General features: G+C 42.6%; 1 protein-coding gene across 1 annotated transcript in view; it reads left to right on the plus strand.

Moving 5' to 3' along the window:
- The window catches only part of SLC28A2 (solute carrier family 28 member 2), a 40,436-nt gene that overhangs the window by 13,029 nt on the left and 14,506 nt on the right, over positions 1 to 12,901 (plus strand). The window contains exons 4-12 of the mRNA XM_087429125.1: positions 5,526 to 5,617; positions 6,605 to 6,788; positions 8,256 to 8,397; positions 9,020 to 9,133; positions 9,487 to 9,564; positions 10,393 to 10,473; positions 10,844 to 10,924; positions 12,212 to 12,337; positions 12,420 to 12,550. Of these exons, the coding sequence (XP_087285251.1) occupies positions 5,526 to 5,617; positions 6,605 to 6,788; positions 8,256 to 8,397; positions 9,020 to 9,133; positions 9,487 to 9,564; positions 10,393 to 10,473; positions 10,844 to 10,924; positions 12,212 to 12,337; positions 12,420 to 12,550 (1,029 nt within the window). The remainder of the gene's footprint in view (positions 1 to 5,525; positions 5,618 to 6,604; positions 6,789 to 8,255; positions 8,398 to 9,019; positions 9,134 to 9,486; positions 9,565 to 10,392; positions 10,474 to 10,843; positions 10,925 to 12,211; positions 12,338 to 12,419; positions 12,551 to 12,901) is intronic.

The following is a 12,901-nucleotide window of genomic DNA, read 5'->3' on the forward strand; positions in this document are numbered from 1 at the left end:
ACTCATTTATTGATTTTAATGACATACACCCTCCTCATTCTCCTACCTCTCTGGATGTTCTTTCTTGTCTGTTGTTTCCTAGAGTTTGTCATTTGTCTTCTCTTCTCACTGCTACACTTAATGTCTTCATTCATAAAGCCACATCTGAAGCCTACACCTTTATTCTAAGCTTCAGACCAATATATCTAACCATTTACCAAACATCTACACCTAAATGTCGCATATATATTTCAAATTAAACATTGAATCCAAAATCCTGTCAGCATAGGTTTGATGCTTTCCTACTATGGCAGGCCTTGGGCTGGGCTCTAGGCACACAAAGATGAATAAACTCACATTTCCTCCTCAGGTCTGTTCCTCCTCCTGTATTCTCTGTTTTGGTGAATGTTATCACCGTGACTGAGCCACTCATGGCAGGAACCTCATTGTCATCCCAGTTTCCCTCCAGTTGATGTTGATCGTCTCTCCTAAACACCTATCCCATTCACTCATCTTATCAATCCTCCCCTGCACCCTCAGTGACTTTCTAAATGGCCCCCAGCCCATCTCCCACCCACTGCCACCAGAGAGATCTTTCTAAAACACATATCTGCTCATTATCTTGCTTTAAATAGATAGTATTATCTTGCTTTATATTCTTCAATGGCTCTCTACTTCCTACAAGATAATATTTAAATTCCTAAGCATGGCATATAATCTACATGACCTGGCTTCTGTTCTTCTTTATAAGCTTTCTTCCCATCACCCATCCACATGCTCCCTGCTTCCCAGCAACAGCAAATCACACTGTTCTTTCAAAATGCTAGGCTCACTCAAGTATGGTTTTCATCTTCTAGAGATACCCTAACCTTCTCTTCTAACTCTGCAACACATCCACTTAGCAAACTTCTTCCCCTTGACCTTTCAGATCAGTTCATCTATCTTCTCTTTTGTGAAAGCTTCTTTGACACTCACAGGCATAGTTCCCTGCTTCTTCTCCTCTACTCTCTTAGCAATGATAACTTTGGTATTCTGGACTGGCTCCTCTGGAATTCTTGTCTTACATTTCTATTCAGAAGCCACATGGAGTAACGGAAATATCTGGGCTTTAAATCCTAACTCTGCCACCTGGTAGGCTCAGTTTCCCTGCTTATAAACTTGTAATAATATTAACCTTGCAGTTTTGGGGAGGATGATTGATGAGGTCTTGCAGTACCCGGTAAAAAGTGCTTAATAGAGAGTTTCTGGTTTCTCTTTTCTTCACAGGCAAACTTTTTGAAAAAGCAGTCCTTACACGCTCATACTCACTCAATGCCCTGCAACTCCACTTTCACCCAGTCACTCTCTTGTAAACAGCTCTCTCAAAGAGAACCAGTCACCTCTTAACAGTCAAATCTAGCATCTTCTTCTCATTTGCCATGCTACCTGATTTTATACATCATTGAATATCAGTGACTTCTCCTCCTTCAGATTATTTCTCTTTTTTGTTTTTCCTCCTAGCTCTCCAACTGCTCCTACTAAGTCTGCTGTCTCTTCTGGCTGCCCTTTCAGAGCGACTGTTCTTACTTCCTGGGAAGATGGTGGTAAGCCTGGCAGGGACAGGTGGGAATGGCGAGATAGGTAGGTGGATATGAGCTGTACAAGTTATTAGGAAGAGGTCTGAAAGGGCATCTCGGGCCTGACTATGCTGCATGTCAACGCAAGTCCCAAGTGAAGAATTTTAGGCAGCCTATCCTTGCTGGGAGCCCCTTCTCCCTCTTCATTAGGGCCTGAACCTGCTATCACAGGTGAGGGACCTAGAACTCTTTTGTCCTCAAATTCCTCTTGAAATCATTAGAAAGATGTGCAATACGGGCAAATTGTATCAGAACAGGAAGTCCATGATGGGCATTAACCATATACTAGAAACTGGAAGAAAATTTTGCTAACAACAGAACTAAAGGGCTGGCCTGAAAAGGCCATTGAGGCTAGAGTCATGCCTCTCCCTAATGAGAGAGAGCACCTTATCTGGGAAGATTCCACTGTCTGTCAGAACCACTGCTACTTCTAACTTGGAGAGACAAGAGTTCTGGAGGGAAGAAGTTGAGGGTCAGTTGAAAGGCCAGCTGGAAATCCCACCACATAGGTCCTTCTTGTCTTTGTGGACCTTTGGCATTGGATCTCCACTGTTAGTGTAAAGAAGATCTGACATTTCCTGGTCTGAAATGGGCACATCAAGCAGAGATTTGGGTATTGTGTGGAGGACGAGTTCTTTTCCAAGGCAGTCCATCTATCACCACTCAGCAATTAAGCACTTGGCTGTGTTCTGGTTTAGGCTCCCTTCCCACTCTACCTGGGCTGATGGCTCTCAGAACTGGTCATCCCCAGGTGCGCAGAGTCTCTGCCTCCAATGTAAGTTTGCTGGCTTCCATCTGATAGACCTTTCTCTTGCCTTCCCTCATTTTCCAACTCCTATTTAGCTTTCCACTTTGGCTTATTGAAGACCTTTTTGCTTCTCAGACTTCGTCACCATTCTCCCTTGGACATTTTTGATAATGGTTCTCGAGTCCCTATACAACACCATCCAGCTCTCCTTGCCCATCCAGTTTGAAACCAGTTATATACATAACTTTGAATCTGGCAAAGTACCCAGTATAGTACCCGCTGACCAGTTCTTTTTATGCCATCATCAAAGTAAAACCTTTGACCCCTTGAAAAGATTCTGGTCACTTCTGTCTGGAGGCCCTTGTGATTTACTCAGACCATCATTTGGTTCTGGGTTGACTCATTACCTTTCTTTTAGTTCTTACTTCAAGGTAGAGCAGCAAAGATTCACCCAGGTCCACAATGTCAACAGTTACTCTTAGGGATTTTTTAGCAGTTAGTTACTCTAACTGCTAAACGATAGTACCACACACCCTGGGAGTTTCCATAGCTCTGTCTCCCTTAGTTGGCAGAGTTTACATTCTGTGGATACAGAGTGGATAGGGTCACTGAGAAAAATACACAAACACCCTTGCTGCTAGGCACTTATAGTGCCCATTAACCTTACCTTCAGCTAGCACTACCTACCACCCTTACCCTACACTTCCTTGCCCTGTCACATGAGGCTGCAGCCAGTAAGCATGTAAGTGAGCAGGTTATTGTTAGTCCATATCTGGAAAGCCTCCCATACACACACCTGGAGAATTTTTCAGTGGGCACTTACTTCACAGCAAGTTATGGCCAAATAGTATCAAGTGTCACCATCTATCGGATAGATTTCTTCTAAATTCAGCTTCTGGATATAACACAGTTACTAACCCTCAAACTGTACCATTATGTAAAGTAAAGAGCTTGGTAGTATTAGCAAGATCCTGGGCCAAGCAGGATGCTAGGACCATGAACACCTGCTCACCGGCCTCTATGCATGCTTCTCAATTGGTTTAAAAGAATGTGAGAGCTTGTTTTCTCTTTTCCTTTGGAATGCTCATTATGGCTTTCTTCTTTTGATTTTAATTTTTTAAAACAGAGGTCCAATTTCAACTTGATATTCTAGGATCAGGTTGTTAATGGGTTTTGCAGAAATGAGTGTTCTTAATTGATTTTTGGTAGTACCTACTGAACTTTAGTTCCCAGGAAATGGTCGAATGTGGTTACGAGGTGATGGCAGAAGCCTTTTCTAGGCATGTGGTTTATATTCATTCTTGGACTAGTGTATGCCCCCTCTAATTTTGCAGGGCCTTGCTGAACTAGCATTTGACTGGGTATAATTTTAAATCGTCTTCACCTCGTGTATCAGTTTGGGTCCCAACAGGAAACAGATGGCACACTTAACTTAGGATTTTTAGAGGAGGGTTTATTTACAGGGACCATTACAAAGATGTGTGCAAGATGTAGTGGAACCACAAGAAATGATAGTGCAAAAACCTGAGGCTAGAAGCAGTGAACCATTACTATTCCTAGGCCCAAAGAGACAAGTTGTAAGAGAACCCAGAAGAAGACTCAGATAAAAAAGACCTCAATACACTGACCTCAGTCTTTTCATACACTCTGATTCCCTTGTGGGTCCCCCTGGTAGAACCCAACTCGATAAGCCAGAGGACATGGGAGCCCACTGATGTAGTCCATAGGGTTAGACTCCCAGGGCACAGAGCAAGGTGGAGAGTGGAACCAAAGATATCTGGCACACACAAGAAGTCTAGGATTAAAATTAAATTATTTCCTTGATATGCTTTGTGAATTATGTTCCAAAAATAATGACATCCTCCAAGTACACTGACACCTCTAAGCAATCCTTTTTACTCACTACTTTCTCTATTAAGCATGGAAAGGTAGCAGTGTTCTTGAGATCCTAAGGTATCCTCTTGAATTGATTCAGTTAGGTGGTGATAAAGATTGTTTTTTCCTTTCTCAGATTACCTATATCTGATAATACACGCTCTACGCAGCTAACACAGGGTTGGGCTCCCTACAAAAAGGGAAATAAGGAGGAGAGGAGGGAGGAGTGAAAAGGAAGTCTATGTATAAGGAAGAGGGAGCATGTTAGATGGAAGATGCAGCAATGGAGAAAGGGCCATGGAAATCTGTGAGCCAAGACCTCAGGGCATTTGGAGTTAGTGGCTGGTCCCAGCCGTGGCTAAGCTATCCTGCCTCAGCATGATGGCTAAATGGGACCTTCTTGCTGGGCTCACCTTCTTTGGAGCTTCCAAGAGTTTGGAAATTGGAGCATTTTGCTCATATGACTGCAGTGTGCTGAGGATACTTAGGAATGGCAGAGCAGGTGAACCTGGGGTCTAGGTGAGATGCAGCATAGGATGATGGTTAAGAGCTCAGGTTCTGAAGCCAAACTGCCTGAGTTTACATTCTATCTATGCTCCTTACAGCTTCTACGACCTTGGAAAAGTTACTTCTCTGTTTTCCAGTTTCCACATATGTAAAATGGGAATGACGATAGTAACCACTTCAAAAGATCTTAGGAGGAGTCAAGGAGTTACTATTCTTGAAGTTCTTAGAAAGAGCCCAGTATGTAGAAAGCACTATGTAAATGTTTGTTAAATCAAACTTGAATAGCCCTCCTTGCTGGGAATCTTCTCTCAGGCCCTGCCCACCCAGGGATGCTTGAGGATGGTAGTGTTTTCCTTCCGGTCTGTCAATGCACATCTGATTGACTGTTCAGGGTTATGGGTTTGTGTTGTTTTTAGGGAGAAATGGTCAAAGCTGCTTCCCAGAAGAACAGGTCCTTTTGTGAACCTGGAAGCTGAGCAATCCGTTGTCCCTGGGGAACAGGGAAGGAGTAGGTCCCAAGAGTCTCTCCCTGATGTGACCCGTGTCCATTTCTGTGGTAGGAGATTACTGAGGGTGTTGCTAGTCCAGGTTGGGTAGGGTTATCCTGACCTGCTGCCATTGACAACGTTTGATCTGGCCTTGTCAGCATTGCCAGAATAGTACCTAATGTCCCCCTGGCCGAATGATTTTCCTTGTTGACTAAGAGAAAATTCTTCCTCAGGCTAGGTAATCTAAGTTCTGGGAATTGATACCAATGGGATGGAGTAATTTTTGTATCTTAATTTTTTGGTTCTCATCAGGAGGAACCTACAACCTTACAGCAGGGCAAGAAGTTTCTGCAAAACATATGCTGGCTTGTTCAAGAAGATCCTGCTGAGCCTGTTGTGTTTGGGTAAGGAGTTGAGAATTCATGGAAGTGAGACACACAATGGTTTTAGGAATGTGACCTTGTATCAAGACCATTACTCGATGGAAAGCAACTTTATTCACAAACTGATCTAAAGGGCTATTTGATGTATAGATCTTACCTACTTAAAGGTGAACCACAATTTATTGAGTTGTACTTCCAGGAATAAGCAAAAGCTGAGAATAAACTATTTTTCACAACTGTACTATTTGATAAACAAATCTTTCAGAAAATTTCAATTTGTCTCTTTTTTAGTGTCTTGATTCGATGCAGGGCATGGTTCTTGTTGTCTTTACAAGAGAAGCCTGTAGTATATATTACTTATTTGCTGGTTTACTAGTAAGATCAATGATATAAAATATTTTTAAAAGACAGCAAACCTCTGTTTAAAGTATACTGTCAGTGATGTATGGGACGTTAATGTCAATATTAGAGGCGGCTGGGATGGTGAGAACAAAATTATATTTTGGAGTGGGGAGCCATGGAGTGAGGCCCATATGGCTGTACTTCCTAGTAGAAGTAGTAGGCTTCTACTAGTAATAGTAGCCTTATTCTCGTAGTAGCCTTGTTTACATGGTTTTGCTCAAGAGGAAATGTTAAAATGATTGGGGTTAAAAAGTTTCGAGAAAAGATGACTTTTGAAGAGTCTGATGGTGGATGCTCATCCAAACTACTCCAAGGAACAGAAAGAGGATATCAGATAAAATGGAAGGGAGTGAGATTTCATTAAAGACAAGTGAAGATATGCACTATTCAAACGAAGTTGGACTCTCCTTGGGAATCCTCAAGCAGAGCACAGTTAGCCATCTACCCTGGCCTTGAGAACTGCAGCTCAGTGTGACAATTAGGGCTGGGTGGTAAGGTCGCTGGAGGGTTTTCTTGCTTTAAGTCCCAGACACTCATGCCTAGAGCTTCATTTGCCCCTGGGGAGCTCTACCTTGCTGATCCTTACTTTGTAACTTCTCTTTTTAGCTTATGCTGCCTACTTCCTGGCAGCTTGCATCTTGGATTTCCAGAGGGCACTGGCCTTGTTCGTCCTCACCTGTTTGGTGCTCTTGGTCCTGGTTTACCGCGTTCTCGAAAGGTTCTTTGGTAAAAAGTTAACAAGATGCCTGAAGCCCTTTAAAAACTCCCGCCTGAAGCTTTGGATGAAATGGTGAGTAAGATAAGAATCTCAAAATCCCTGGTTCCACAACTTGTCCCAAACCCCACTCTGCTCTGCTTTTTCTCTTTTGACAGTTCCTGAGCTGTCTCTCAGACCCTCACCCATACTTTACAAAACCAAGACTCAGAAAGCAAATAGCAATGGGCCTCTGAGCACTGGACTTCAGTCCAGTTTCTTGTAGCCTCGTGTCTCAAAATTGCTAGGGGAGAGGAGGGGTTAATTTTCAGAGAAGAGTTGCAATCTCTTTATTGTCAGGGCTCATGTCGGAAATGGGAAAAACCATACTCTTCAATGAGGTAATCAAAACAAAGAGACTTGAAGTTGCATTAAGCTAGCAAATTGATTTGGTGGTCATATGTGTCTCCCTTAGTCCCCTGATACTTTTCATGCATTTTTCCCTCTAGCCCTCCAGACTTCCTGAACCCACTGGTGCCTTTTACAATTCCATAGAGTTTAAGGAGCATACTTACTGTTCAGTGTATACTGAACTGGGTTCTACTGCAGCCACAGCTCATCTAACTAACTATGGCATGCACATATCCTTTAATCATGGGCCTGGGGTGAGAGAATAACTTTCAGCCTCTCTATAAAGTTCCTCTTTTCTGCCTGTTCTCCAATGGAGGTACAGAAAATAGGTGTTAAGAATGTTTGTAGTAGTGATGATTTGGAGAAACACACTAGACTACAACGTAAATTTTGGATCATTGATTTATTTGACACTGAGGAGGTAGAGCTAAAAGAACTTTATTCATTAGCAGGATGGATTCTGGAAGCCAGATTTTATTCACTTTGAGTGAGATGAGTTCACAGTGAGGACAGCTCTGAAATTCAACTCTGTCCTGTAATGGCCTTTGATGTTGTTGTAGTTCCTGAGGCCTCTCAATAGACAACATGCTCTTTTTGTTTTCTTTTCTTTTCATATGCGATCTCCTTTCTAATTCTTTTGCCTTGAACTGAAATGACTCCAACACTCAGACACGAGGAAACCAGTCTGTGTAGTGATCAAGCATGTTCGGTACATCAAGGGACCACAAGACCATAAGTAGATTTGTGGCTTAGCCTTTACTCTTGACCTTGAAGTGGTTGGAAATTGGGGAAATTGGAGGACCGTGCATAGTTTTCCTCTTTCTTTTTTTAATATTTTGATTATTCATTAGAACAATAAAAAAATGAGTCTTTATATCACATCTTACTGATATGGAAACTGGAGGAAAAAGAAGTCATGTGACTTTTGTCCTCAGATTAGACTCTTTTTACTTCATTCTGTGAGTAAAAGAGTTGGGGGAGAGAAGTGGTAGCTAAGTAGGAAACTACCAAATGGTTGATTCTCAAGATATGTCTCTATGTCTAATCTATTATCTCACTTATCCTTGGGTGAACTAACTTTTAGAGGTGAAGTTTATCACTTTTTATTCATTCACTGATTTCAGTGACATGGTCTTGGCATTCCCTCTTCAGGGTGTTCGCAGGAGTCTCCTTGGTTGGCCTTATCCTGTGGCTAGCTCTAGACACAGCCCAAAGGCCAGAGCAGCTGATCTCCTTCGCAGGAATCTGCATGTTCGTCCTCATCCTCTTTGCCTGCTCCAAACGCCACAGTGCAGTGAGTTTTGGATATGCAGGGTGGGCATAGTAACCCATAGCCAAGGGCCATGTGTTACTAATTACAAAGTGCATGTGTCAAGTATTGACTACAAAGGCACAGAACTAACTTCTTAACCATCTCTGGAGTTTGCCCCTTTGACATTTTTGCTCCTAAGAGAAATTTTAAAGTTCTCAGAGGACCTAGACCACTTACTTTCAAACTGTAGGTTGTCATCCATTAGTGAACCTTGATATCAATTTTGTGGATCTAGTTCAGTGTTAAAGAAAGAACAAAAGAAAAAAATAAAGAAGGAAAGAAAGAAAATAGAATACAATAGAGAATCAGCTTGCATTGCACATAGTAATATTAAAGTATTGGTTTATGAGGCTTTTATATATATGTATGTGTATGTGTCATCTAACCTGTAGACACAGTTTTAAAAAACATATGGACATATGTGGCTCTTTACATATTACTGCCCTGTTTCCCTCTGCCCCCTACTCCATCTTACCCCAGATTTACCGTTAACATCCTAGGTTGGCTCCAACCAGAGTACATGTACCCATGTTTAAAACTCCAATGAGGCAGGGACAAGTAGTGTTTAGAACTCATGTTGGAATTATGTTCTTATTGGTCCCAGGTATCCTGGAGGACAGTGCTTTGGGGCCTGGGTCTTCAGTTTGTCTTTGGAATCTTGGTCATCAGAACTGATCCTGGATTTAATGCATTTCAATGGCTGGGAGATCAGATTCAGGTATGAGAAATTGAAGGTGAGGGCTCTGCTCTTTTGCAACCCTAGAGAAAGGGGATTTGGGGGAAGCAGGTGGAGACTGGGCTATGTCTTGTTAACGATAGCGGTGGGAGATCTAGTCGGAAAGGAGAGAGCATACTGGGCTGTAACTAAGCTCATGAATAAAGAGAACTGAACTGCTGAGTCCTCTGTTATTCAATGAGCAGCTCATGAAGACATAGCTTGTCCCTATGCTGTCAAAGGGAGGCCAACCTCAGCAGCAGCAGTAGGTCTTAATAATGCATAAGGCTGATCCCACCTCTCCTTGTGTCCTTCCTGGTTTTGCTCTTGTTCGTTCTCTCTTTTTTTTCTTTCAGATTTTCCTGAATTATACTGTGGCTGGCTCTAGTTTTGTTTTTGGAGATATGCTGGTCCAGAATGCCTTTGCTTTTCAGGTCATATCTGTTTTATGGGCTGGAATGAGGGTTAGTGTGGAGGGAGGTGTAAAACAGAGGATGAAACTGTATGTCCTAGAGATTAACCAGTCTATATACCAATTTGACCCTAAGAAGAAGACTTGATCCCATCAGTAGAAGAAACAGCATCAATCTCTTGCCCTTTGGTCATTACCATACTGAAATTGGAATGAAATAGGGGTGGGGGAAGAAAGCTCAGAAAACATCTCCTTGTGGCTTACTACTGATGGGATGATAGATTTGCAATATATTTAAAATTTATTCCTAAACTAGCTTTTGTTTTGGTGGTCTAGTGGTTAAGATTCGGCACTCTCACCATCATGAACCAGGTTCATTTTCTGGTCAGGAAACCATACCATCCATCTGTTTTCTGTGATGCTGAAAGCTATGCCATCAGTATTTCAAATACTAGCAGGGTTACCCATGGTGCACAGGTTTCAGCAGAGCTTCTAGACTAAGACCGACTAGGAAGAAGGACCTGGCCAACCGTGAAAAAAAAATTGGCCATGAAAACCCTATGAATAGCAGTGGAGCATAGTCTGATATAGTGCTGGAAGGTGAGAGGATGGCACAAAAAGATCAGACAGGGTTCCACTCTGCTGTACACAGGGTTGCTAGGAGTCAGAATCAACTGACGGCGCTAACATCAAAGCTTGAGTTTAAATATCCACTGAGTATTTACACTGTATCTGCTGCTCTTGGGATGCTGAGAACTTAACTTAGAGGCCTGAAACACAGTCCACTTATGGCATATACAAGCACAGTCAACGTAATATCTCACCAGTTTCCCCGTCATTCTCATTACAGTCCTTACCAGTCATCCTTTTCTTTGGATGTGTGATGTCCATTCTCTACTACCTGGGCGTTGTGCAGTGGGTAATTCAGAAGGTGAGTCATTCTCCTCTACCAGTCAGGAGGTGGGCCTTCATCTTGTGATCTGTCAAGAGGCATGAAGATGACACTTACTTCGGAAAAACGCTCATAAGTAGGATCTAGAGCTTTGGAACCAGTGTGAAAAGACAAACTCTTTCAAGCATGTCTGATACCAAGTTTCAGTCTAGCAAGTTTGTTCTGGAAGCCTAGAATCATGAGTTCTGGTCCAGGCTCTATTTGTAACTTGCTTCGTGGCCTCAGGCTTGTCCCTCTACTTCACTAGGCCTCAGTTTCCTTACCAGTAAAATAGAGAAGGTTGGGTTTTACTGGATACTCTCCAAGATTCCTGCTAATGCTAATGGTTTAAGTCTTTGTGTCCCTTTAGATCGCCTGGTTTTTGCAAGTCACCATGGGCACCACTGCCACAGAGACCCTGGCTGTGGCAGGAAACATCTTTGTGGGTATGGTACGTACCCTGAGGCCTTCTGATCTTCTTTTCTCCGGGGAACAGAGAGTGTAGCAGAAAATAGGTTGAGAAAAGTATGCTTTCATTCTGAAAAGTAGAATAAATGAAGACTGTATGGGCAGCCAATCACCGATGAAAGAAAATTCGGAAGCTCAAAGGGATGTCAGCCCATTGCTTTCACTCTTCATGCCTAATAATACTTACCTTGGCAGACTTAATTTGGACAACCTTAACCACCAATCCAACTGGATTTTAGGAATTTAGGGAAATTTTGGGAATTTAGGAATTTAGGGAAATGTCCTGGTCCAAATCTTCTCCCCGTTCAGGGGCTATGAAGGATGTTTGCTCTATATTCTGGTTTCTTCCTGGGACCCTCGTTTTCCAGGGTCTCTAAGGTTGCAATAGCTTGCCTTGCTCAGGGCTAACACCAAGGCTCTTCCCCATTGTACTTGTTTGATCCATTTGTCTGTATGGAGTAGGTGCTCCGTATATGCTACTGACTGATCAGCTCCATGTTAGGGACAATGGCTTGTCAAATTAACAAAGAACTAGTATTGAGGTCTTTCTCTTCCAAGGCCCTAGGCTGATTAACTATATCTGAAATGTTCTCAGAGTACTTCTGCATACTTCAACTACAGCACTCCACATTTTGCTGAAATTATCCATAATCAGCTTAGTTTCCTCTGCTAGACTATAAGCTCCTAGGAACTTTGCCTTATTCGTATTAATGTCCCTAGCATCTAGTACAGGACTAGGCACATAATTATCACTCATTATATGATAGATAATATTTTCTTAAGTCGATGCTAGATACAGTTTACATAGTTGTGTCTTCATAATTTCATAACATTTTCACAGACATTATTTCTTTTGATCCTTTCATCAACATTGGGCTTCTGGGCTTCAATCATCTATTTGCAATTTATTTAATGAGTATTTTTTAAGTAACTAATATGTACTCAGTAAATGCACTGTACTCCATAAGTCATTCATTAAGTATATGGTTTTAGACATTGAGAACATACAAAAGAAATATACCATTTCTCTTCAATAGCATTTTAAAATTCAAATAGATGAGATAAACATACATGAAAGCAGATGAGAACAATACCAGCTGGGATATGATTAGGTGCCAGAAGGAGTCAGGGAGACGCTGGGAGGGCCTGAGAGCAGCTCAGTGCTAGAAGGGCACTCACACTGGAAGGATGTGTGCTGGGGGCCAGGGTGGGCACTCTGGGGTGGGGAGTTGCACCCTCTTGAATCTGACTCGCTTCTCCTTGTTTATAGTCAGAGGCACCTCTGCTCATCCGTCCGTACCTTGCAGATATGACACTCTCTGAAATCCATGCAGTGATGACTGGAGGGTTTGCCACCATTTCAGGCACTGTGTTGGGAGCCTTCATATCATTTGGGGTAGGCATAGTCTGTTTGATCACTCTTGGGTGAGCCCGAGTCATGGTTCTGCAGATGCTGATTCCTAAGTCTGGCCTTACAGATTGACGCGTCATCCTTGATTTCTGCCTCTGTGATGGCTGCCCCTTCTGCTCTTGCCTTGTCAAAGCTCCTATATCCAGAAGTGGAGGAGTCCAAGTTCAAGAATAAGGAGGGGGTAAAATTGCCCCGTGGGTGAGTCCAATGAGCCATATAATTTGGGAGATGATGAGGTCAGATGCAGAGTCAAGAGTGGTGGTGCTGTGGTGGCAGAGGCTTCAAGTCTCCTAGAGAAGGAATAAAATGATTCCATATCCCCTCTTGTCTACCTCTGCCTCTAGCTAATCATGTTGATTTTCTTCTTTTGTTTAACCCTCCCACCTGCCTCTGTCTTCTGCATACCAGTATCCTCTGTCCTTGGTGTCAGCATAATTTCATGACAAATAAATCTGATACTGCGTCAGTGTAATTTCCACCAGAAGAGTTGCTAAGGAAGCCCCCTCACATCTTAAGCTGGTCTTGCACTCTCCCTCCGCACCCTTGCAC

The sequence above is a fragment of the Ceratotherium simum genome, chromosome 3 (assembly GCF_057802395.1).
Source record: "Ceratotherium simum simum isolate JZ-2026a chromosome 3, ASM5780239v1, whole genome shotgun sequence".
In the NCBI taxonomy this organism is placed as follows: domain Eukaryota; kingdom Metazoa; phylum Chordata; class Mammalia; order Perissodactyla; family Rhinocerotidae; genus Ceratotherium; species Ceratotherium simum.